General features: G+C 44.5%; 1 protein-coding gene across 1 annotated transcript; it reads right to left on the reverse strand.

Annotated features, from left to right (window-relative positions):
• Window positions 1–450: 450 nt before the first annotated feature.
• Window positions 451–27,784, reverse strand: grin2ca (glutamate receptor, ionotropic, N-methyl D-aspartate 2Ca). The gene is made up of 12 exons (XM_076143080.1): window positions 27,350–27,784; window positions 19,093–19,694; window positions 16,277–16,391; window positions 15,400–15,611; window positions 8,943–9,111; window positions 7,020–7,173; window positions 6,672–6,797; window positions 6,354–6,583; window positions 4,581–4,741; window positions 4,301–4,488; window positions 3,086–3,318; window positions 451–2,073 (listed from the first exon to the last, which is right to left on the reverse strand). Exons 1-12 carry the CDS (start codon window positions 27,782–27,784, stop codon window positions 451–453), a joined length of 4,248 nt encoding a protein of 1,415 aa, XP_075999195.1.

The following is a 27,784-nucleotide window of genomic DNA, read 5'->3' on the forward strand; positions in this document are numbered from 1 at the left end:
GGAAGACATTTTCTGCGGTTTGATCACAAAAATATCCTCAATGTATCTCTAAACTGAAATGGTTTTGAAAAGAAGAAAAAATGTAATTAGATTGAGAGGCTACAGTATATTGTCTCCCAGAATTTTCTTTCACATAGCAACATTACTCAAAACTCCTTTAAATAACAATCAACAGGTTAAATTTCTATGTATTAAATACTTTTCAACATTGCCTTTTCTTTTAATAATGTATTAAGATTGGCTATCAAAGTCCCAGCTGCTTCTGAGTGTCTTCTCATTTACTACACACTGCCCAGTATATTATTGCACTGTTAATTGAGAGTAAACTCTCTCAAATACACTATTGGTGTAGAGTTACATTTTTGCTTTAACCAAAGGCTGAGGGGAGAAACCCCCAGGTGTGCCCGTCCTCAGGGGCTCAGACTCAGAGCCTGTTGAAGGTTCAGGGATTCAAACCTCAGACTCCAGGCTGGACACCCTGCCCCAGGGCTTTGGCACATAGGGACTGTTGACTTTGCGCGCCACTAACACCTGCCTCCGCTCTCTGCTCCCAGACCCTGGGGCTTCCCGCTTCCCTGCACCATCATAGGCGCCAAACATATTGTTATGGTAAGCCACCGGCCTATCAGCCACTCGAGGCAGCAGTGCTGTGTTATCTGGGCAGTGGCTGCTACAGGGAAACAAATGGCACACGTCCTTGGAGCTGTCGTAGAACTGGGCCGGTCCCTGGGCCAGTGGCCCTACATACACTGGTAAATCTGTGTAAGAGTTCAGGTAGGTGGAGTAATGTCTGTGGACCACTGTGGAGGAGGAGCGGCGCAGGGCAGCAGCGTTCTGTAGAATGGCCTCCCGGTAGGACGGGAGCCGAGTGGAGTCAGAGTATTTGAGCTTTTGCTTATAGGGGTAGGAGCCCATATGAGCTGGGTCCAAATAAGCAGGCTCAGCAGCCAATGGGTAGCAGGACAGGTTATGCCCCAAACTGCCATAGAACTTGTGGGGCTTTGGATTGGCCACCACCACGCGTGGAAATAGGTCAGGCATGTTTGTGCGGTTGGAGGGTGATGTGGATGTGGAGGGCTTTGTTTCATCGACCTGTCGAATCCTGTCATTACCCCATGTGGCTTTGAGAAATGAGGCGCGGCGGTTGAGTTTGTCCTTCCCCAGGAGCGGTACGTCATCCATTTCAGGCTCCAGGTAGGACTTCATGCAGGAGTTGCAGCTGGGACTACCGCCTGGGTAGTGGCCTGTAGCACCGGCCATGGCTGCAGCATCAGGAGCGTGGTTGTTCAGGAGGTGATTGGCCCTCAGCTCAGCAAGGCAGGGTCTGGGTTCATCATAGTCATTTCTCACTCTGGGGTCTGCAGCATCAAACACGTAGCTATGGGACCTTCTCTTGCGGCTCACGCAGTCAGGGGGGTAGCTGAACTTCCTTCTTAGTGGTCCTTTGTGCTCCACATAGATATCGGGCACCTGATACTCCCTGTAAGGAACAAAGGGAGATGTTGGGTACCGGGGCTGGTTCTCCACATACAGCCTGCTGCTGTGGTGGGGGATGGATGCACCAGAGGGAACAGGGTCCCTAATGGCAATATGAGGGCTGCTGAGGCTTGAGATGGGCAGCGTCCTCTCCAAGACATGCTGACCGCTGCGCGCGGGCAGCGTATAGCGGAGCGGGGTGGGCCGGGTCACAACCCTGGGCTTCTCCAGCAGGGGCTGATTGGAGGCATCTGCGTAGTGGATTGGGAAGGTGGGAGTGAGGGCCCTCTGAGGGTACAGCGTGTGGTTGTCTGTGATGCTGGAGATGTATGGCAGGCGGCCGTGGCTCAAGTCTGTGGTCGTCACTCTGGGTGGGAGGCCGACCCGCACATTTTGGCCCCCCTGCCTACTCCAGTTCTCTATGGTCTTGGTGGCATTGTCCAGAGAGTTCTCCACTCGGGCAGAAGACACCATGTCCTTGGCTGTCTTCAGCATCTTCAGCATATTGGCTTGCGTGTAGTTAGAGGTGACGTCTGGACTCGGCATGCTCCCGTTGTGGTCCGATTGCTCGACTCCATTGAAGCAGCTGTAGATGCCCTGCAGAGAGACCGAGACAGGAAAACACAACCTCAGTGTGTGATCTGCGGACATGCCAGCGGTGTTAAGTAACAAAGTAAAAATATTTCTTTGTATGTTTTTGCAGAAGTTTTACTTTCGTGGAGCATTTATATTTTCTCAAACAATAATTTTATTCACTAAATTTCAAATATAAAATATTAAGGAATATCAGCCCCACCATCAAGCCAGTGTTATTATTACACCAAACCAGATGAACAGTGCCTTTATAATCTATAATTCTTATGTTACTTAAGTAAATAAACACCAGCAGCTAGATGACTTTTACTGCCTCCTTTTTTTCTTTCATGGGGGAATTTAGCTTGTAACAAACTCATTTGTGAACCAATGAGTTACCTCTATTTTAACTCCAGTACCTCTTCCAGGTATTTTATCCGCCGTTGCTGAAATCCCAAAGGTTTCCGGTGATGATTTGATTTCAGGATGAGATCGTCTCCTCTTGTCTGTTATTTTTAGATTGGTGTTGCTTCATTTGGTATGTTGCATGCACAAGCCACCTGATCTGTAAAACGGCTCAGGCCTATAAAGGATTGAGTTGCTGATCGTGCGCTTAGTATATTAGTTTCCTTATTTCTATTCCGCGGCTTTGTTTTACTTTCAAAGTGTGTATCAGTTTGGAATGCCTTATCTCACCTCTCGCTTCCATCAACAAGCAGATGAAGACTTTTTAATGGGGCAATTTAAATTCAATTTCTCAGGGATTGCGACTTCACAGTATTTCAGAAAGTATTCACAAGATCATTTTATTGCTAAAAACTCATTTGATTTTATTATCATTTTTTTAAATCTTTTTCTGCCCTTGAATTATCCTGTTTTACACTGGTCTGACTTACTGCTCTGCCACTATCTCTGGAGCTGTATTGTATACTTTGAGGGATGGATGAAAAGGAGACGAGAGGCTTCGCAGCTGCACAATGGCATCATAGAACTCTCCCTGCCTTGTTTCCGTGCGTTCACGTGTAGGGTTACTCACTCTACTGATGGCGAGGAGGAAGTCAAGGCGCTCCGCCCTGCGGACAGAATGCCGTAGTTTCCAGTAGAGCAGGTGCTCCCAGGCAAAGACCAGCAGGCTGAGGCCCATGGCGACCAACAACATGTAGAAGACTCCCGCCATGTTGTCAATATCCAACTTGCTGCTCATCACCTCCTTCTTTTCGTTACGGCAGATTCCAGTGAGCCAGACGGTCTGCAGCTTCTGCGTGTCGCCTGTGATGGAGGAGAACAGAACAGCTCACCAGATGTATTTGAATGGAATAATGAAACTTGCTGAAATCACCAAAGAGTGAAGTGAGTAATGTTGAGATTTTACGATGATTGGGATTTAGAAAAGAGACGGAATGCAGTGAAGGATTCCACTACAGCTTCTGTTGGCAAAAGCAGGAGAGTAGCCGAGTATGATCAAGTTTAAGTTCTGTGTCCTTTCTCAAGTGCACTTTGTCCATTTTCTGTTCCTTCATTACGACCCATTTCAGAGGAAAATGTGCTGCTCTTTATTTTGTTTTATTCAGACATTCAGGACCTCAACCTCGCACCTTGTTAAGAGGATGAATGGACCGCAGGGACCATGTCTCACAATGAGCACTTTTAATTTGGATACTTAAGTGCATTTTACGGCTTTTACTTGTTTACTTTAACCTGAGTAGAAAATTGAATCCAGGGCTTTGCTTGTAAATGAGTAAAGAACAGCATCGATACTTTAATTGTTTCAGTGTAAAACCTCTTTCAGTAAAATGTGGCGAGTCAACGTACTTTTTATCTCTCGCTATCCGCCAACATGACTGGACGTATGCAAAAACACTACAGATCCTACTTTTCTGCAGTATATCACTCACAGGCGTGTCGTGCTTCTCAGTTTTTGTGTCGTCCTTTGTGCCTCGTTATTCATATTATGCACATATTTCTCTATCATTGTCTCACAAAGCTTTATTTCATCTACATTTATTGGTACATTTTGTATTCTGTTACATTTGACTATATTTTGCACCCTCTATATTTGTTTGCATTTATCCTTCAAAGCACTTAGCAGATAAAATATGGATCAATTCCACGTTCATTGTTCCTACCTATTTATAACTTCCAGGGTCAGGAGGAAAGGACGTGTAAAAGTTTATTGGAATTACTGGAATTATTTCAGGAATAAATCTGTCAAAGGCATATTTTATTGTTCACATTAATATGAGGAATTTACCATCGGCGAGGAACTGGAGGAGGGCCAGGTCGATGGGTCGTTTCCAGCGTGAATCCTTCTGCAGGGCGATGCCATAACCAGTGGTAGCAAACACTTTCCCACTGCCAATAGTCACCAGCTTGCAGCCTTCGTCTTTGCCAGCCATGTAATTCAGCACAGCGGCGTCGTAAATAAAGGCGTCCAGTTTCCTAGTGGGGCAAAGAAGCAGATTTTTTTTACTCCGATCATATCATTATTTGGCTCAGCTTGTCCCAGTTCCACTCTGTATGGTTGTACCGACCCTGTTTTGAGGCTGTTGAGGGCATCCTCCACTCCCTTCTGGTTGTACTTGACCATGTGGGAGTGCATCTCGGGGTAGTTGCTCCTTATGTTGCGCTCTGTGCTGCCATTTGGGACGGTACCAAAGCGGAACGGAGGGTACTGCTCCTGCGGCTTTTGAAACTGCCGAGGAAAGACAGAATGGAGGGAAAGATGATGATGATTTGCGATATCGATTTATTCCTGGAAATAGGTCACAACAGACTACAAACAAAATGGAATAAAACTGTTCCACTCAAGTACTCTTAATATACGCTACCAGCAGCTAATCGAATTCAGTTTCCGCCCTCTGTTGCCCTGGTGGCTATTTTGGGATTTAATTATAAATCACTTTTGCTTCGTGGAGAAGTACCACAGGAGCGCCACAGCCTCAATAATAACACTCACAGAAACTAATACAGTGACATGGGCCACCTTGGCGTTGGGGTGATTTCTGCCTGGACTCTGGAGTGCGGTTTGCTGCCCTTTGGCTTTTTTAATCCACACAGCCGACTCTATGATTCCACACAATAATCAGAAATGAACTCCGTGTCCAGAACAGCGTTTCCCAGGGGATCCCAGGCTGTTTCATCCCCCCCCCCCCCCCCTTTTGTCTGCACTAAGATATGAATTCCTCATTTTATCCTTTTAATTTTGGCAGTGCCGTATGCATTTCATTAGCAGAGAGGGCAGGGGTTGGACTACAATTGACATGATTGTGCTTTTTCATTAACCTTATGCAAATAACTGGATATTTTTAAAGGGGGAAAATACAGCTTTACTTTATATATATGAAGAGGCAAGGGATCATCTCAGGCCATTACATGCAAATGAGTGGAATCTTTGCTGTGGTCCTCAATCAAATGGAGGACAGCCTGTAGAGGAGAGTGCGCTCCATCTGTGAGTGCCTCGTACCACAAAACAAGGTCACAAGACGCAAATCTAATAACTGGGTTCTGCTTTGTAACATTTCTCTCTATCTACATATCAGAAACATGTCGCACATGGGTGACATTGGTGTGCAGATGAAGGTCCTTCACAGAACATCAACGCAGCATTTTCTCTATGCACCCTATCGGTACCGCGAAGGGCAGAGATGTCGCCTGATTGAAAGAGGTTGGGAGATGTCAGAGTTAACATGATGTGTTACCACATCACAAGGACTTCCCCATGATCCTCATGTATGAAGTCTCATCTCATAAGTGAAGTGTCCATTACACGGGGATGAGGTTATCATCTGTCCTTAGGCTCTGCTCCCCTTCAGCGCTCCCTCCTCCTGTACAAGGTCACTTTCTACGGCTTCATCTCGTAGCTCATTTACATTTACTTAACCCGGGGCTTCGGCACAGCTGGACAAACATCAGCTCGTTTGTCCCATCGCTGCGTGCAGCCGCTCTTGCAATGCAGCTCAGTAATCTATGGACTCGCTGTCAAAATAGCTTTGTATCTGTCTGTGTATAATGGAGTTGATGCATATCATAATGAGGGCGGACAGCTTGGTCTTTCCCTTAAACTCCTTTGTAATGCTTCAGTTTCCTGCCAGCAAATACAAGCTAATACTACAGATCAGACTCAAACTGCTCAGATCATTCACTTACATTTTGACGTAAACACTTTGGGGTGTAATTCGATTTCACCACTTATGCTCTGAACTCAGGATATTTGCCCTTTTCATCGCTTTTTATGTTTCTCAAGCTGTGCATCAAACAACACACAGGATCACCAGAGCCGAATGTCAGTGTCAGAGGCTGCTTACCTTCTTGTCGCTCAATCCAGACACGGTGTCGATGTATTGTTCCTGGATCATGAAGGCGGCTAGGTTGGCTGTGTAAGAAGCAAGGAAGATGACAGCGAAGAAGGCCCAGACCAGGACCATGATCTTGCTGGTGGTGCCCTTTGGATTCTCAATAGGGACAGAGTTGTTGAAGACGATTCCCCACAGCAGCCACACGGACTTCCCTATAGTGAAGGTGGGACCGCCGGGATCTGTGGAGGAACATAAAGATTAGACTCTGCAGACGAACCTAAATGTGGAGAACAACGTTATGCTGATCTCATGGATGGCTGGACTCACCTTTGGCAGTGACCAGGCTACGGTTGTACCCGACCGGACTGCAGTATTCAAAGACAAAGACCGTGATGGCCACGACCGTCAGACACATCACGAACATCATCACCCAGACAGCCGGACTGTACGGTTCTGCAGGAGGAGATGACAAAGCGACATAGACAACAGCAACACCTATGCTTCAATGGGGTTCTTTTTTTCTCCGTTTTTATGTTCTGTAATGAGATTTTTCCACTTTTCATTCCTATTTGGTAATTCCACAAACCTGGACTGAACCTCTACCAGCTGGCGGCGTCTGAGTGTTTTTTACCTCGGCATTTTTGTCCCAAAAGAGCAGTACAGATGGTTACTCACCTAGAAATGCAGAGGGCGAGACCGTCCCATTACTTCTGGCTACCATCACACTGATCCCTGTCTCCACAAAGGGCACTGAGAAGTCGATAATCTCTGAGCGCTCTTCGTTTATGGTCAGTGAACCGATGGCCATGTCTGCTCGCTTATAGAACACCTGTCGACAGAGGAGAGTCGATAGAGACATATTTTTTTTGGGTGGGGGGGCAGTGAGATGAAGAGTGAACAGAGAGAAGCGTGTGTGTTGCCTGGCTGGTGGTGTCATAAATCGGACACCGTGTAGCGTGTCTAACATATCACTGCATGGACGCCGCTGACCTTTGAGATAAATCTCCTCTATCAGGAAAGTCAACACACAAGGCCTCGGTCCCTGAGGGTGACGCACTGCTTCATTCTTCCTGCTGACAGTTCAGCACCGAATTCCATGAGGCGGACACACATGCCAGTGGCATCCTGCATCTGCCATAATCCATTCCTAATCCGTTACGAATACCTGAAATAGCTGTTACATAAAAGTGCCTGCCGAGAAAATATTACAGAAGTGAACCAGAATTGGGTGCGTTGCTAATCAGCAAAGGTCAAAGGTTGGCGACGGTCTAGCTGAAGACAAAGTGATGCGCCTGCGAGCACGCCCTTGTCCCTTGCCTCTCCCGGGGATATTTTTTTTTTGCTGTACCGCGCCACTGTTTATCACACTGATGGAGTCCAGGTAGATTTACAGTCCAGACTTTCTGCCTCATGCAAGCCATTAGCTCTCCTATGGAGGTGGATGCCTCATTGAGCACAATGGCCTCCCTGCTCTGAAAAAAAAAGAAAACATAACGCCCAAACTAATGTTGTATCCTCCAACTCTGGGAGAAGAGAAAGCCAGCCAGAGGAATTGATTCATTTGATGGTGGAGATTAGTCACAAGGACACCGACCCCTCCTGTAGGTGCCCACAGCACCCCCACCCCCCACCCCCCTCCGCCCTCACCCAGCAGTGACCTTGATAGCTCTTTATTTAATCATTAATCACTGCCTAAGATTGATTTTCCTTTTTATTTTTTTTAATTAGGAAATCAATACGAGGAACTCAAATTTGAAGTCTTCACGCTTATGGAGCCATTATACCACCAATGCCTTTCAGCACTACTAATGACGCAGAAGGAAACTTACTTATTGTTTGCAAATGTGCTGGAATGCCACAATTTTTGACTCACAACCTCTTGATTAGCAACACAAAATTGTCAGGACAAGGCGAGGAAGCTCATGTTCACAACAAGATCTGAACGTTCCGTGCTGAAATAATGAATCATGACTGTTTTGGAAGCTTATTGGGGCTTATTTGACCCAATGAAAATCTGAATCATCCATCTTCATGATTGTGAGGCAAATGATGAGGAGAAGGAGGGGGGGGGGGGGATTCTCTTTTGTTCTTGACACATTGGATCAAGCTTAAAAGGAAGCAAAACCTTTGGAAAACAACTCATAAATCATTTACGAGCTAATGGAGCCCAAATAACTGTAATACATTTTTGTGTGACCTTATGTTTTTCATTATAATTCTTGGTACAATTTTATTAATTTCTATTAAAATACATTAGGAAAATCCTGTCCTGAAGGTAGAGTTCATGACTTACTGGACAAATTGCCTACAGTCACATTGACATTAGTGTATGTTGGAACAAGGTAGAGTGTTACCATAAAAGATACCATAAAAATGGTCATATAATATTAATATGAATATTTGAAACTACCATAGTACTTAAAATGTCCTCTGGTCCAACGCGTTCTGATTCTCATTACACAGATGTAAAGTATTACTGGCAGTAAACACTTTATTCCCTAAACATGTAGACTAAGCCCTTTTAGCTCTCGACTGATAACAAGAAACAATAACACCGAAACGACCTCCTACGACGCTGCTGAGGTCGGACGTTCTTACCTCTCCGATCATTCCGTTCCAAATTCCCCGGACCAGCTTGCCGTGTTTGCCATTGGTGACCAGGTAGAGGTCGTAGGAGAACTTAATAGTGCGGGACAACTTCTTCAGGATGTCGATGCAAAAGCCCTTACAGCACAGTTTGGTGTACGGCTCAGTGTGACCCACGATGCTGCACACAGAGAAAGAAAGGGAACGACAGATGGAAAGCGATTAAAATTAAAAACAGTATTAAAATTTTAGGTGAGAGTTTCATTTGGAGGTCAGTGCGGCGTCTCTGTAGCAACAATTTAACTTTGAGTATTGGTTTTTCCATCACTGCAGCTTCTTATTGATCCAGACTGTTCAATTCTGATTGTTATAAATGGAGCTATTAAACTCTCATTATGACTTATCAATTAGCAGGGTAATCTCCCTCTCAGGTCCACAAACTACAATACTCGGACAATAACATCAAATCATATTTTAAAGACACACCTACAGGTTTTCTAATACCAACAGCTTTTCTGATTGGCTGGGAGTGTGTGGCAGGAAGGGCTTAGAAGCAAAGATCATGATGAAACTGTTGGTAGAGGGAAGGAACCCGACCATCTCCTCCACAGAGGCTGACAGGGTGAGGGGGTTAGTGAGAGAGAGAGAGCTGGATGGACTCTGGGGCCGTTATGTCACAGCCCCAACAGATGGACGCACAGCTGGGTGGACCAAAACAAATCCGACATGAATTAATCACAAACAAACAATGGCAGACAGGAGTGAAACTCTATGGCGGAGTATCAGCGTGGCTAATTGCACATCAGTCACAGCAGATCAGCTGGTTTTCACGATGTAACTAGAGAGACGATTGTTGCCGTGTCATCAATGTCGCTCACAGCCTGAAGCTGCAAATGAGACATCTGGTGCTTGTGTAGGTTATTAGACATGGAACTGTCACTTTTAATGCACAATATGAACATGGGTGTTTACTGGAACCAGGGACAGACGTCATGGGTGAAGCTCAGTGAAGCTGTGTGAGATGTTTTCAGTGAAATGTCATTCAGTCTAATTGCGTATAATATTGGAAAATGAGCCCTAATTGGGAATAATAGCTGTGATTTGCATTGCACATCAAAAAGTATATGGTTCCCGTGGCTACAGTAGAAAATTATGAGTTCAGGTTGCTATGAAAATTAGGACCCAGATGTTAAAAGACCAGCCCAGATGTTAAAACGCAGGAAAAGTGTCAGATTCATTCAAATGAAACATTAAAAAGTAATTGTTGGATCTGTAAGTGTACATGACAGGATCTGGGCAACAAGCTGGAGCTGCTACATGTGAGGGGTGTGGTCAGAGCACACCCCTCACAGAGCACCACAAGGGCCTGGCAGTGATGCAGACACGATTAAGAACAGAGCTCAACAAAAGGTCTGGCCTCGTATTTGCTGCATGTTGTGAGTTTAACCGATCCTCTAAGTTTGACCCATCAGCTCCTGCAAACCAATTTCAGCAGAGACCTAAACCAAAATAAAACTGTTTTGGAGGATGCGCAACGCATGTGGCTCCATAAATGGCAGAACTACTGTCTTTGCTGAACTGTGTCCGTTTTACGCTACAGGTCAAACACTCAGACTTGCAAAGTTCCTCTGGATTTCTAGTGTTCAAAAATCCATTTTCATTTCCAAAATCTCGTTTGGTTTGATAAAATCTCAAACACAGCTTAGTGGCAGACAAGCTGACAACTTCCTCATCACTGGTTTCATCTTTTCTAATGTCTTTTCTTACTCCAATGGCAAATTTGTTATTGATTTGTTGCTGCTAAAATGCTTAACAATGCAATTGACTCTCTTCCTCCCTCCCTTTCTTCCAAAATAGTTTGACCCCCAATTGAACTACAGCACACTTAAGCTTCTTAATAAGGACACAGCCCTGCATGAAACCGACCACATGTCAGAGTGACCCTGACGAACGAATTTCATGTTGGCGTTTCATACAGACCTACAGAGCCGACCTAGAGAGAGAGAGAGAGAGAGAGTGGCGGAAGCTGAACGAAGGTTTCCAGCAATGCATACCAACTAAAAAAGAGACTGACGTAAGGGTGGAAATCAATTCCCCTTACTTATCGGCAGGATTACCGGGGACGTGGGGGATGAAAATGTCCTTCAGTTTCATGCTAACACGATGACGGCAGTGAGTAGAGTCAGGAATAATGGAGAAAAGGCACCGTGGTGCACCCTGCAAAGCACCCTGCAGAGCACCCTGCTCTCTGAATCACACAAACACAGTCAAGAAGGAAAATGAATCTAGTACGCTGCTGCTGTGAAATTGTAGAAAGTTAACTCAGATTTTCAGTTTCATGTATCCAAAAGAGAGAAACACATGTTGGCCCTATTTCTGATACATATTTGCCACATTGTACTGCGGTGACTGTATGTTATGAAGTCCTTTGGTTCCTTTGGACGCTGAAGACCAATTGGGAGCCAAACTGAAAGAAACAGAAGCGATCACACATTCACAAATCACAACGTCAAAATGTCTACTCATCTCTAGCTCATGCTGCAACCAACTCGCAACCTTGTCCACTTCGGTGAGAGCTTTTGCCAGATATCTCGTTTTGGAGGCTGGTAGCCTGTGAATGGAACATGTGACGCAAGTGAGCGGTTTAATACTGATTAATCCCCCCTGAGGGTGTCTGATATTTTCAGCATATGATACGATTTGAAAAATGTCAAGCCGGACTGAGTGTGATCCAGTTCAGTCTGCTGTGATGTTTGTACAGAGAGGTTTCAGCTTTCAACACGTGAGGTGGAACTGAACTGGTGAGCCATAGGTGCGATGCAGGGATCACTAATGACATGTCACCCCTAACCTCCCCCAGACCTTCAGTCTAATGGACTGTGCGTCCTCGCGGCGGGACTGAGAGGAGGCCCGGAGGCAATGAGACGAGCAGTCAAGGCAGCGCCCGGGCGGAGCCGGTGCCGCCGCAAACGGGAAACAAACGAGCGTCTTTGTCAGCTGCCACAGCAGACCTCAAGTAAACACCAAAAGGTCCCAACATCCCCCGACTCACCAGCTGCTGGGGTTCATGGCTGAGGTTTAAAGTCTTCTGCCAATTGCATTTTAATGGGTCTCTGGGAGTAGTTGTGTGTGCAGGCGCATGTCTATGAGGTAATTTATTCAGAGAGTGAAGAATCTTAGAATAATATTTTGGAGCTGCTTCATCGACTGGGAGTGTGTGTGTGTGTGTGTATGTGAGAGAGAGAGAGAGAGATGAGAGATAGAAAGAGATGTTTTCTCCTTCTGATACCTTCACCTGGACATAGTCGATTCAAAAATCTCTGCTGTGGGAGCAACAACTTGGAATTTGTCAGACAAAGACTGACAAAGACTCTCCTTTTCCATCTGCTTTGCTATCGATCGACAGCCTATTTCACTGCTGCTTCCCCTGATGGTATGGAGTGAAAAAGACCTCCAATTCATCAGGACTACACTCCATCACCCAGCCTCTTATTTTTATGTCTACTAGGTAGTTTGTCTTCGTCTTTGTACCAGCAGATGTCTCCATCCTGTCCCCTACATGAAGTTCCTAAAAAAGATTGTTCCCTATTCACATTAATGTAACCATATACCTGTACCTAACTACTTATTGGTCTCCGAGAAATGACATGACATATGACTAATGAGTGTGTTGAGTGGGGGGGGGGGCAGGAGCTTTGTGAACACACTGACGTCACACAGTCAGGTGCGATTCACGCTCAGGCTGTCACAGCAACAGTGTCAGACGAGCGCGTCTGGCTGTTTTTCTCTCTACTCTCTATTTTGATCACTTGTTTAGAGCTAAATTTAGCTTTATGTAACACACGAGCACAGAAGAGAAAATGCTTTACAATCGCAGCTGTCGTGGTGCGGATCGCCATGAGCTCAGTGGCGTTATGAGCCGCACAGAGAGCGGCCATCTTAGATCAGGGCCTGTGTGCACCTGACCTGCCCTGAGTGGAGGGAATGATGCGTTTCCAGGCATTGCGGTGTGGAAAGCCGGCCGCTCTAATACGCTGTGATATCATCGTTTCTCGCTGTGTTAATGCTGCGCGCCTGCTGGAAATCTGATCCCCCAAAATCATTTATTTTCTCCGGTTGTGATTATCCGTGACGAGGTTCATTTGATCCGTGTTTATTCTCATTAGCTGGCTTGTGGAGTTTGCTCCTGTTGAGAGGTCATTTAGCTCTGGACACAGCTTATATTTTACAACAATATTATCTTCACGAGACATAAAATCTAATACAACGACAAGGGTAACTCCTCTTATCAGTGCATCCAGCCTCCTCTACCATTTTGTGTTTTATATGCCACGTACGAGTTGAGAGTTTGAAAGATCAATGAGCCGGGGTAAAATAATTGTCCTTTGACATTGGTTTCGTTTTAGTGCGATGTAGCGTAAAGACAGCAAAGTCTTTTGTTTATACATGGAGTCTTGCCCTTAGCGGTGGGGTACAAACAGCTACTAGTGGGACAAGTTGCTCAGTGCAGCTTTAATTTGAATGCGGCTGTATATCGTTTCTGTTCCTCGATGCCCCCAGGGGAGCTCATCTACCGCTGCACTCCATCTCCACTTTAATTAAATCAACTTATGATCTAACTCCCATTGAACACGGCTAATGTATGATGACATTACCATCCCAGGTCTACTCCACCTTTCAGCAGGGCATTACCTCTGAATCAATCTTTGCCAATGTGCCCGAGGGAGAGAGAGTCTGTCTGCGATGCAAATCAAGTGAAGAAGCAGCTCGAGCTTAGCATGATCAGAGGGTCGGGCCCACTGGAGAACATGCCTGGCACCAAGTTAGGAGCTTGTGTTAACTCCTTTTGTCTGTTTCAGTCGGAATTGAGCCCCGGCTTTAGCAGCTGTTTGTCAAGCAGATGGCGTGTAAGCCAGGCTGAATGTATGGCCGAGTGCTCGGGGACTGAAATGGAGAACCTGTCTGATGGATGACCCCCCACCCCGCCTTTAGACATCACTGATGTAGGTCTGAGTTATGGGTATCTTGAAGGTTCTGGTCAGGGAGAAGATTCAGATGCGGGAAGAAGGCTGACCTCGCCGTGCCTGTAAAGTGGATGAGAGAACACAACTCCCCGCTTGCTTTTTTCCCCATGTCTTCCTATGCAGAATAGTCTGCCAGGGGTGTGTGGTGTGTGTGCGGTGTGTGTGTGTGGGGGGAGTTGACTGCTGAAGGCTCTGCGCAGCTTCCAGCAGCTTCTCCTTTCATCAGTTAACATGCTGACTCCTCTGTTTAACATCTCATCACCTTTTAGCAACGTTCAATCAGGGGAGTAATGCACTTTTCCCACCCATTGAATGCTTTGGTCAGCGGGCGTAATAAAGCTCAGCACGGGGCTAAAGCACTGCAGGGGTACCATCTTCATCTTCCGTCCCCCTCATCTCCTTAACACCATTGTCAGTATAATGGATCACGGCCAGCGCTTCTCTCTCCACTAATGAACACGGTTATCAGTCTCTAGGTGGTCAGGATGGATGACGTGACCTAATTGTCCCGTCTTAATTGATACCCCACCATGCAGCACATATATTTCCGTGATTGGGTCACAGGGTGATCCCGGGGATATTGCACTCTGGCCAAGCAGACTAATGCGTATCTCACCTCTTTGAGTGATATGAAGCCATGCGTGGGCTAATAGCAGAGGAAGAGCCTCTTAATCTCCAGCCTAATGGCACCCTCAAGTTAGATATAAAATCAATTAAGTCCAACACGTTAACATACATGAGGGTGTGTGTGTGTGGAACTGCATTGTGATGTAAGCTTGGTTTGTATAATGTGGTGCAGTTTGGTGGTGGAACCTTTCAATTAACTTTATCCTGTTTGATGTCAACAGAGGATTAAACAGCTGGTGGTCACATTATTGGCGCGCACCTGATATGTGAGTGTGCGTGTGTGTGTGTTTGTGAGTGTAATGAAACTGAGTCAGCATTTGAATAGAAATGAGGTTCATTGTTCAGTAAGATCCAGCCAATAAATCAGTGACCCAACGTATAATTTTTATGTAAATATCCAGTCCAGGTTGTTGTTAAAGAGATTCCTCTTTCTTGAATACGCAATCAGCTTCTCAGTTTCCTTTGCTATCAGGCTGTTGAGATTCACTTTTAGTATCGTCGCTTCCTCTTTGTTCTTAGAAATAAATTAGGACGCTTCTTTTCTCAAAACTAAAATAGACCCAAGGATCCAAAAGGGACCTGAGGATAATGAGACCTGATCCACCTGAGCAGACACAGATGGAGAGAGGACGCCTCATTTTCCAGCTCTTCAATTCACGTTGCTGACATCAAAAGGCAAATTTAACTACTCAACAAACCAATGACTTACTCGACCTGTCTTGGATCACTGAATGGACTGAGGACCTCTAGTGCCAGGTGTACGTATGTTTTTATTTCGTAATGTGAGTATTTAGTATCATTCACTGTCTGTAACTTACGATTCTGTCTTGTTAGACTGTCGTCGGCAGGGTACAGTGTTGCTGACACATGTACCAGTCACAGGGTCCACTGACTCCACGATAACAAATGGCCGCTCCTCCAGGGTGGCCACAGTCAGATGCCTGTAATCTGATACCTGCTCCAGATAGGAGCCGTACCGAGGCCACACCGGGTATCTCATCTGCAGGATCCCCATCTCGTAGGTTCCCACCTGGAGGAGTCAGGGAAAGAAGGCTGAGTCTGTGTGTTTGATGAAATATTCATACACCAAAGTCCAGATGGATGCCAGAGGAGAGCTTACAACACTGAAAGGTGATAATAACACGCAACATGAGAAAACACGGTTTCTTTCCCTCTGATGAAAAGATCAGACAGTGTCAGACTGCAATACACAGCCACAGATGCTGGGAGTCATGACGAGTCTCCACGAGATACAAGTAATGCAAAGAAACAGCACCAAACAGAACCATGAAGTCTGTGAGAACCCACAAAGTAACTGTATGAGTCATTATTACACGTCTTTGTGATTTGTGCACGAGTGAGCAAAGTATTAGTTCGTACATAGCTGAAGGAAAAGCTGAGTGCAATTATTCATCTGCTAATGTGATGAAATCAGTTCCGCCTCCTGCTATATTACCTGTGTGCTTGTTTTAATTGGATGATGTGACTACTCAAGCAAGTTGAATACATAATACCTCAAAACACAATCAAGATGTGGAATTACATATTTCAGGGCAATTTACTTACAGGAGCCGTGACCAATTTATGCACAACTTCCTCAGGTTTACGTTATTGATGAATTACACTCCAGTGCTCCACTAGTTTGATACAAGAGTGAATGTTGTATCAACTTTGAATTGTTAGGTCAAATCTTACCTTGTCCCACTGTCTCTCTCTGTCCAACGTGATAATGATCATGGCTGGGTTTACCAGGTAACCATTGCTGTTGAAGGAGAAGTCATTCTGCTCCCAGGTGACGTTCAACATGTGTCTGCATGAATGAGGAAGCAAGAAGAAAACTCATTATTTACTGAAGAAAGACACAAATCAAAAACACTGTCTGTACATTTGACTTTATAATTCCTAATTGAACTTGGAAGCTTGCTCTTTGTCTTGAGGACATAGGACAAGCAGTCTGAATGGTTGTGTATGGCCGAAAAAAGAACGTCCAAACATTTTCCATGATCCTTTTCCTCGTGGCGTTCACGTTTCTGTGGATTCCAAGCTCATACAGTTGATGTTTCATAGCATCATTTTCCACCATTAATTCTATTGATGTGCACATATCAACCAAACTTCAGTTACAATACACTGATTAATTCATGAGCTCTTTTCAAGAAGGAGCCACGCCTCCCACTCCTTCCCAGACAAATCTAGGAATGTTAAAAGAATGACTTTTATATTAACATGTATATTTTTGTGACAATTGACACAAAATTGTAGGAGGAGAAACAAAACACTGATATTTAATATCTTTTTAGCATTTGTTATTCCTTATCACGATAAAGTAACAAAAAAAGCTTCTGTCAATCGATAAGTGTCACAAACGGTCACTCTCCTCTTTATATGACTGAGTACACGCTGCTCTTGGGCCGATGAAACGCAGCAGATTAGATCAGGCTGAACATCAAACCAACCTGGCATCAATTTAATCAGCCTCACTCTCTTAGGTTATTGGACCTGCGGCGTCTCTCTCTCAGCACACTGTCACTCTCACGCCGAGGTGACGAAAACCTGCTGGGAGCGGAAAAGCCTTTATCTTTGTCCGCGTGAGAAAAAGTATTTAATCTGATAATCTCTGATAATCTCATTAACAGGTGATCTGATGCGTGATCAAAAGCGTGATCAAAAGCTCCGACATATCGGAGAAGGGACGGGAGTCGGTGTTCGGTGGGTGATGACCAACCACGATGATAATTTAAAACCGTCACACATTGCTGTTGTTGCTATTCAAAGCATGCCTGCTGGGTGCAGACGTCACAAAGAGGGAGCTTTGGTACAGCGGCTTCATAGTGTGAGATAATGCTCATGACTTCCACTCCTTCCACGCAGGGCTCGGGTGCGCAAAAGCAGGAGTTGTCTCCTTTAAGACGAGGCAGTGTCACATAGCGAAATGACTTCTGAGATCAGAGAGAGAGAGCGATGTTCCATAATTCAAGTGATGATGCTTCTGAACCACTCAGCCTTACACACATTTACACACAACACACATCCTCAGCAATCACCCTGAACAGCCTTGGCCTGTATGAACCTAAAGTGTTTTCCCAACTCTAACTTCTCCCTCTGGCTCATGAAAACAATTTTCTGTAAACTTCTCCCACGACAGAACTAACTCACAGTCATAGGGGAGGAGATTATCGTCAACAAGGCTGCCAGAACAGTTTAGCAGTCGCCACAAAATACTCTACAGACCCATTAAAAGGCTTGAAGAAGAGAGAGGAGTAGGGAAAATCAAAGACACATTATTGTGGAGTTCAAATTCCGGTCTTTCAGATTCTTCCAACCACCTCCACTACATCTTGGATCGTGTTGTGTGGGCTGACACATGGGGCCAACACACCACCCACAACAATGCAAACTCACTACATTTACAAGCACTTCATACTGCTTATGTGCCCATGCTGGGATTAAGCTGAACAATTTACCTGCGTTGAATAGTCATGGCTTAGTCCATCTACAACATTTACTGAATAAATCAATTCACCGTTGCATAAACAAGGTTTCCCTCTGAGTTGGATATGTTGATTTATGCCGATTTTAGCCGTGCAATGGAGTATGTGTGATCAATGTGTTGCCTTAATCGCAGTACGCTCGACATTTTAACGTGCACGTAAACACAGTGATTGATTGCCAAACCAAAGATGTATTGCATTTTAGGTAATTTACAGTTTCTCTTGTTTCTCTGTGCTCTTGTGGACATATTGGAAACTTGCTGAATCGATGTTTTTGATATTTTTTCCATGGCATTAACATGACTTTAATATTAGGAATGACCAGCTGTTAATGCTGCATTGCAATGTTGACACTAGTCTAGAGTTCTTTCCTGTATGATAGTAGCCACAATAACATGAGCACATAGGCTGCTGTCCTATGGGGCTTGACGTTGACAAAGGTGACAAAGACTTCTACTGATCTCTACCGTCTGGGAGGTACAGGTTTAGATCGGTATCTTAGCAAACAGCAGACCCAGCTGGAGAACATAGAGAGCGAGTGGCAGGTAGAAGCCATCTGGCCTTGTATATGAGCTTAGACAGTACACAGAAAAATGAATTAATTTTGGTAGATGAACACACAGATGAACTGACGCAAACAAACACCTGTTTTAGAAGGCGAGTGTCAAGTTGTGCCTAGCTGAACATAGAACATGGACATGAGCGTGCATGGCTGATGCGTGTAATGTTTACCAAACTGAACTTTGCTGACTGAACTCTGGGAGCTGACAGGGTTAGCAAATAGTTGGCACAAAGTTTGCTCAGAGGTGCGGCTGAGGTGTTGAGCTTTAGCGAGCTTCTGACCAGCTTTGACCTACAGCTTCCTAGACCTGCACGTCTCATTTGTGGACCTTGGAGTCCAAACAACAGAGGTTAAAGGAATTAGCAGAGTGAAAGAAAGGTAGACTGAATGAATCACAGTGGATTTCAGATACGAAATGATAGAAACAGAGGTAGAGAAACAGAGTTGAGCAGCTGTACCTGAACAGAGTGTCATTGGTAGATATCCTCTTCACAGGGTTGAGGCAGTCATTGTGGCCCTCAGGAACGAAGCCTCTCTGTTTCTGAAAGCTCTGGACGCCTTTCACCACGATGGCCACCCCGTCACGTACCCTCTTCCTCAGGCTCATCCTCCACCGGTCTGTGATAATGCTAATGATCCCTACAGGGAAGCTGTCAGGCGGAGGGATGTCGGGATTCCCCACAGCCAGGCTGGGGATAATCCAGATGTAGCCGGGCCCCACCAGTCCGGCCTCGCCTGCCATGGTGAACAGGTACTGGGCCTCCTCGTGGGAGCAGTACACCAGCAGGACCTGGGCGTCGATCTGCTGCAGGAGCCGCCGCGCTCTGATGTCGTTCAAGCCATCGGCTGACATGTCAAAGGTCAGCACGTCCTGCAGCTCCCAGATGAAGTAGCTGGTGTCAGCGAAGGACTTGATGTAATCCACATACGCTTCGTAGCCCGGGTAGAGACTGGTGATGACTACAAAGCTGTCCCAGTTGTACTCCTCCATTACCTTGAACATGCCATTGATCTGCTGCTCGATGGAGGAGCCCAGCTGGAGGAAGTTGGAGCCCTCGCCCTGGAGGCACACACACAAACGCACGCATACACACACACAGAAACAAACATCATCATCAGGAAAATGGATGAAGCCCTTTATGGTTAGTTAACCCAGTGCAAGCAGTTTGTGCCAGATAACAAGCAAGATTCACACATCCTAAATCAATTTATGTAATGTCCAATGAGATCTCTGAAGAAACACACCGACATACACACACACACACACACACACACACACACAAAGACACACAAAGACAGACCACACACACACGCACAGAAATGAGTTGCCCAACTAGTCGTGTCTGTTGCCCAGCTTTGACAGGAGCTAAGTGCTTCTGCTTTATTTTGCTCTACCAGCAGCTGCGGATTCATTCATCACTTAAACCAGCATGTCAAGCACCAACGCTGGCTGTGGTCCACACGTCTGCGGATTCAGAGGGACGACACCTGTGCTGTGCTTTGTTCCCATGCTATTTGACCTTGAGAAAAGGAAGAGGCTTGGCGACTCATGCAACTCATGGCGACTGAGAGAATATGCATTTGATAATCTTGTATTTGATCATCAGCCACGCTCTGGATTATCATGGAATCTACTTTTTTTTGTAAATTTGTTTTAAAAATCTAACAGTTAAAATATTCTAGAATAAAAAAATCAAAACAACCAATATTTGTAATACCAGTGCACCCTACGGGCTGAAAAGTGTGGCCGGCCGGAACAGACGCAGACGCAACCCCACATACTGTACATGTTGCTACAGTGACAGGTGGGGCTACCAGGTGTCTCATGCATGCTCTCACGTCTTTGCAGTAATTACACCAAGGTATCATCATTAATTTGTCTGTGATTGATTGATCGAACATGTGTGGCCATTAGATTCTACAGAGGATATTGATTTATTATCACATCTCAATTACGCAGCCTCCACTTTATTGTGTTAGATTGCGCCGCCAAACAAATAACGTCATCAATCATTTACAGCACCATGAGATCAGTGTGAGTACAAAGCTTTACATTTCTGCGGTTGTTTTGTATGTGTAGGATTGATCATTGAATTCATTCAAACAAGATTATTCTCGACTTATGTTTAAGAAGAATTGAAGGAATTTGACTTTGTCCTTCAAAACCTCAAACCTCGATCACACTGACATAGACACCCGCCCGCCCCGCCCTGCCCCGCCTGACCCCCAACCCCCTCTGGGGAAACAAACCCTGTGCTCTTACACTAGCTCAGCCAGGGGGCGGTCAGATATCCTGAGAATCCAAATGTCGCTGCGATTTCATCCGGTCCGTCTCCTTGTTGTCCTTGAGAGGAGTTGAGTGGTTTTGTGATGTATGAGCGTCTTATGATTTCAGACGTCACTGCTAATTCCCCCGAGTCCCCGACCCTGACTGTATCCTGCCTCCTGTCCTGCATATATATTTTTCTGTTTTCTGCTTTGTTTCACTCCTCACAGCCTGTATTTTTCCTGTGCTATACAAAAAAGGAAAACTGGAAAAGAAAAATCTATTGTGACCATGATAAGTGGCTCTCGATGTGATGTTTAACATTCATTTATTCATTGAAGAAGAAGCAGGCTGTGATTGCTTACAGCTACAAAATTTTACCTTTAGCTACAACCAAATGCTATTATTCTTCCTTGAATTGTGCAAAGAAGAAGGACAGAATGAGCTTTTGAATTTGTAATCATTAAAACTTAACTTCCTCAATATGTGACAGTGTCGATAACGATTGCTGCTTAAGGCAGAGTGACTGATGTGCTGCTCTGGTGCCAAACACAATGATGTAATGCTTCTTTTCACCTATTACTTAGTAATATTCACATAAATGTCACTGGTTTATCAGTGCTTTGGTGAAGAATTGGTGTATGTTTGCTTCTGAAGGGCCAGTAGCTGCTGAGGGCTAAGATGGATGACTGGGAGCCACCGTGCTGCACGCATGCAGGGTTCTTACATAGGTTAGAAGAAGGAGCTCCAGATGATATTATAAATCTACCGTATGTTCTCTTTGCTCTCGCCTTCCCACTGCAAATCTGTCAGCGTTTATTGCTGTATTACAGCGTATGCGCGTGAGCTATTTGTTCCCGAGTGCAAAGGTGAGAACGACTCAGCGTGTTTGCACGTGCTCGCGCCAATGCCTGCACACCAAACACGAACCTAAGGGTTTGTGAAAGCAAAACGCAACAACAACGGTTCAATTAGCTTCACGCAGAGACTGACGACGCTGTCCAAAGCAGCCCGGGGCGTCACTGCAGGCACCAGTAAAGCCTGGAGTCATGACCAAAGGATGGAGCGACATCGTCCATCACACAAAGTACAAAGAGGAGTAATGATCCTCTCCAGCTGACAGACATCTCACATCAGAGATCGTCAGGGGGATTACTCGATCTATTTATTGATCGTAGTCCGTCCAGTTGCGATGGCAATGATCGCTTGTTACCGTGTTTGGTTCTTTGTGACAGAGGTTTTGCTGTGGTAAATGGTTTGTATACTATAGAATCATGTTGACTACTTGTGCTGCTGTGCGATGTTTTAACTATAAAGAATACTACGTTTGATTTTCAGGCTATTTACATCCAAACTAAGTCACGGACATTGTTGTGTTTACCTTTCAGTTGCATTTGTTTGTCTGTCTCTTTGCTGAATCTGTCCTGGCTCGGACATGATCCAGGGAAGAACCTGTAATGTTTTTGTTCGGTCTGATGGTGGCGCTGTAATAACTACTTAACTTTTGGCCTCTAACTTCTGAAACTTAAGTCATAGAATCTTTTTTCCCTGGATTCCTCGGGTCTATTTGCATCCATTCATATAGGCCGCCCTCTATCACTCCAACCTAGAATTTGCTCCAATTTTCAATTTATTCTGAAACTGTTTTTTTTTGGTATCTCCTCCTAGTCGATTGTCACATGATCTTACATGTAGAAGAAAAGCGAAAGTTACATCTTTGTTTATTTAACTTTCTTCCTTATGCATTAAGGTAAAAAATGTATAGAATATGAATGTGTGGCGTGGAGATGCGGTGTTTCAATCTATCTGATCTTCAATTTATGTGCTCAAATATTTGCTTTTTATACTTATTTTACAAACATTTTGCAGCTTTGAGATTAGTGGAGAAGGATCTAACCACAGCAGCTACTATGTATGAGAGCTGGGGCTGGCAACTGCCTTTAACTAATACAAAACAATGTAACTGGACAGGTGACAGATAGTTTAGAGGCTGAGTTTGTTAGACATCGTGACTTTGACATCTTATTGGCTCAGAGGGGCCGAGGCCACGAAGAAATGACACACTGAGGGAAACATGTTGTGGCTGCGAGCGAAATTAGCACAGAATATATGGAAGAGAGCGGCTCACACATATGTGGCACCACTGAACTGCTGCCATCTCTCTCTCTCCCTCGCTCTCTCTCTCTGTAGTCGTGGACGTGGCTCTGTGCCGCGGCATATGTCTGCCTCGGCCGCACAGCGTGATGGGGGCCTGGCACCGCCCTCGTGGGTTCCTCGCCGTGTCCCTACGTCACACAGATCCTGCGCGGCAACCGGAAACAGACGCGCGACTCTCCGGTCATTTGACCTTTTCTAGCAAAGCCAAAGAACACCCATATTAGGAGGCTGTGCGATGGTCGAACAATATACCTCAATGAACTGAACAGGAACTGGTTTGTTTGTGGAAATTGTCAACTTGAAGCAAAATGCCCCCTCTGTTCAAGTGGTATAAATAAGTACTCAATAGCACGAGTCTGTACTGCAGCTAAGGCAAGTACACATACACACACAAATCGATTTAAAAACACAAAATAAATTGAATTATTTTTAAATTGAATTTGCATAATCCTTTTTGTTAGAGTGACCTAATTGCAGTATTTTTGAAATTCTAGTGGCTACATTTCAACTAAAGCGAGGTTACATCTTGGTTTTGTTTTGACAGTTATTAAACCTGTATTCCCCCCATTTTCGGCAGTAACCTGGTTTCACGCCTTGTAAACTGAAAACTGGGTTTTCAGGTTAAAGCGTCTACGAGAAACTCTGCTAAACGGTCCCATAATGGTCCAATGCTTGATGAGGTATTAATGACGTGTTTCTGTATTTTCTCTGTCAAGACACTAGATTTGGAATGCAAATGGTGGCTGATGTGCAAACATGTGATTTAGGACAGAGTGAAGGCAGACAGAGGGGGAATAAAAAGAAGCTGCTCTAGTTTTTGGAAAAGCCTCGGGCTCTTGTACTTGTGAAGACAATCAGGGTTTCGCTCTGGTCTGACTCACATTCTGTTCACTCACAGCGGCATCGCTCTCAGGATGTGATCCATCAGACCTCAAAAGGAACACTTCAAAGGACGCTTTGGGTTTTAGGTTGTGAATTTTACTAAGAGTGTAATAGTCGACTTTATGCTGCTTCTGTTCAGGAACTGCAGTACACAGCAACAGCAGCACTTTGACTGCGTCCACTGGGCGTCTTTAATCGCTCAGAAAGCAATAAAACCATTTCCAGCCCTATAATAACGAAACCTCTACATTTCTATTTGCACTACAGAAGGATTTTAATCAAAACTGCACCACTCTATCTAAATAAATGGCACAGTAGAGCTATAACTCTGCTATAAAACTCTAGAAATTCTAACTCAGACTCTTGGAATTGCTGTAATTACCTCGTCTGAATTCTCCAGACACTTTTTCATCCCCAGAAAGTGATGAATTGAAACTTAGAGAATTATTACTCCACATTTATATCCTGTTATAGGTGCAGCTTTTGCAGGCGTCACAAACCTTTTGGCAATCACGTGTAAGCCGCAGTCACTGATTGATCCCCTGTTTAGACATCAGGTAGACCCAAGAGAACTGATTGATCTGCACCGACTGGCAATAGTGGAATAGCTTTGATTTCGTGTCTGCCTGAGGCTGACATATGGCTGCTTAAGCTTGAAGCCTTAAGGGGAGGAACTTGCTGTTAAGACGCCTAAATAAGCAACACAAGCAATAAACAGAACTCCTATTTCTCCACGGGTTGAGAGAGTGTGTGTGCTGTTATTTCCTTCATCTTCTCATTTGCATTGAAAACAAATGGAAACGTAGGTGCACTCCAATGTTGCCAATCAACAAAACTGAGACGTCTTGAGGGCTTGAATCACTTTATCGTCTCATTTTCTGCTGTCACTGTGCAAGAGATCAAACATTCAGTGTTTTCAGTGACATGTATGAAAAACGCCAATCGCCTTGTTGACTACATTTGACAGTGTCTCATCAATGGATGGGCAACATCCCTGAATACTGAGAGGACGACTTACAGTAAGAAGTTTGGGACCAGAATCAACATCGGCTCACATTACCCTCCACAAAATGTACAGCATTTATCATTCACATCTGAACTTTGTGATTAATAAATGGCTAGTTATTAGGCTAATTATCTAACGCATATTTTAATTTAAGATAGCTAGATTCTTTATTGATCCGGAACTGGGGAAATTGTTTGTGACATTGGGAATTTGTAATTGTAATTAGAAGTAGAATGCAAATAGATTCATGTATAGAGAGTGGCTGTATCTTGAAACAACACAGATTCATATTTAAAATAAGAATTTGGCCTGTACTCAAACACAACACACACACACACGCACACACACAAAATATCATTTTTTAAGATTAAGCATTAAATTAAATATTTCAAATGAAACTTATAGAATAAATCATTGGTTTTAATTGAAACAATCTGAGAAATTGAATAAATTGAAGAATAAGTTCTGCTCTGGTGTCATGGTTGGATTGTTTTGGATGCTGTTCCCTGTTGTGGCGTTCAAGTGCTTGTGGAAAACAGCACCGAACAGCAACTTTTTTGAGTCACATCTTTCCCCCTGAAAATGCCTGTTTTCAAATTTTTTGGGCTTCCAGGATATTTCTTTAACAGTTTTTTCTTTTTTATATAAACTCACTGTATCTTGTGAACCCAAGACTGTTCAACAGCAAACTCCCATTTTGATTGTGAGAAGATTTCCTCCAGCACCGTGAGCGCTCTGACATAAGTATCAAAGCAGCCCTCGCTTTCAACCGGATAACAATGCAACAATAGCAAACTGTTAAAAATAGATACATAAATAAAAATATTATCTGTGTCAGACAAGTTTCAAGTTTCATGAAGTCGACTTTCATAGCAAACTCCTGTGAATGGAGACGAGTGGCTGCCTGGAGAGTCGGAACTCAATCAGATTGAATTCCTATCAGGGTGTAATGAAGATTGCAATAAATTCCACAAAAGTTGTGTTTCAAAAGTTTCATTCTGTCTGTTTAAGATGTTAAATATGCAGCGTGGCCTGTGAAGGAACAAAACCATAACAAAAGGTCACATCCATCAAATCACCAAGTGAGGTGGGGAGATGTATGTGTCAATCAGATCCGAGCCCTGTTCCCTCAGTGGGCAGCAGAGGATTACAAGTCACGACCGTCCACATTAATATGCATTCTCTACATTACACACTATACCACTAATTACTGATGACACGCAGTCATTCAAGTTGACAGCTGTCAGCATTTGTCACTGTGCTTATTTCTTATTACGTGTCTTTATTCTGTGATTTGTGATGTGCGAGTTGCTGAAGTTGCAGTGTAAATGAGCAGTGAGAGCCATTAGCTGCTGAGCGACGTCTTCTTTATTACCTTGGAGGAGCCACGCTGACGGATAGATCACCCAGCATGTTTTCTGAAATGAATGCAGATGACAAGAGGGCCGTCTAGAAAGTCACTTGATCGGTGGAGATTCGAGTGTCTGTGTGTGTGTGTGTGTGCATGTGGATTGTACCTTTGCAAATAATTTCTTATTGTTTCTTGTCAAATACAAATCATTGGTATCTAAGAGTGAAAGTTTTGCTGTATATTCTGTATTCCAGCATGTGGTATTGTTTTGCTCTTTCTCTGCCTTTGAAAGGACTCAAGCATATTGATCATGCGTCACAAGCATCTCCATGTGTAATTCAGTGTGTATGTCATGCTGATGTAATGCCGATAATGTCACAAACATGTAGTTTGAACAGCTAAGGGGAGTGTGTGTTTCATATTGACCTTGACTTTTTTTCCCAAAGATCATTAACGTCTCTTGTGTGAGGTGTCGCTCTCATGCATCCCCGAGCACATTGCTATTGCTCATATTTATCGATCGTTAAGTCATTATCAGATGACAGACTGTGCCTGTCTATCTACCCTAATGATACACTTCATTATGGCTTTTATAATTAGCGCACATGTTAATTATGAACTTCTGAGTGATTATTTGACCGATCACAAGAAGGCAAAAATTAACCTTGGTTAGAATTGGGATCTAAATCATTCCTTTTTTTGGATTGTGATTGTCCCAAACTGCATTTTATCTGTTCTAAAGAAAAAGGACAGATAGCAGGACAGAACACTCTAAACGTCTTGGGATGTACACAAGATCAATAACTCAATGTGACCTTGAGCAACAGATTTCAAAGTTGAACCCTAACCGTTTGCTGTGTAAGTTCTAATTTTTAATAAAAAGAATTATTCACTTTTATCCTTTATTTTTCCTCTTTTCTTTGATGATTTTTGATTACAGTTGTCTTGCGGTGGTCAGGTGTTTGGTATAGTATTAGTATTCATATTAGTTGTAGTAGTAGTATTAGTATATGAGTCTGGCAAACTGTCCCTCTCCCTCTGTTTGACACTGACCTTGTATGGCAGGACGACCGCAGAGCCTCCACTGATGCCCACGATGGGCACAGCTGTCTGGGTGGAGATGAAGTCCAGGATCTGTGCCACGGCCTCTGAGCCAATGTTGTCCTCGAACACCACGCCATGCACGCGGTTGGTGGAGAGAGTGTCACAGATGCGGGTGAGCAGAGCCCGCGGGTTGGTGTTGTTGACCAGCACGGTGATGGGGTTCACCTCCAGAGGCAGGTCCATGAAGTTTTCCCTGCTTAACCTCCCCTTGATCTCCGTCTGGTAGGCCGAGCCACTGAAAACCACCGCCACATTGACCGACGGCGAGGGCATCCCGAACGGTCGGCCCAAACAGCAGGGTACGGCGGCGCAGAACAGCAGCAGCAGCAGCGGCGGCGGCGGCCACCACGGGGAGTCGCTCAAGCAGCCTAGACGAACGCCCAT

The sequence above is a fragment of the Genypterus blacodes genome, unplaced genomic scaffold (genome assembly GCF_046128005.1).
Source record: "Genypterus blacodes isolate CSIRO-AG114 ecotype Tasmania unplaced genomic scaffold, CSIRO-AGI_Gbla_v1 ptg000022l_1, whole genome shotgun sequence".
Classification (NCBI taxonomy): Eukaryota; Metazoa; Chordata; class Actinopteri; order Ophidiiformes; family Ophidiidae; genus Genypterus; species Genypterus blacodes.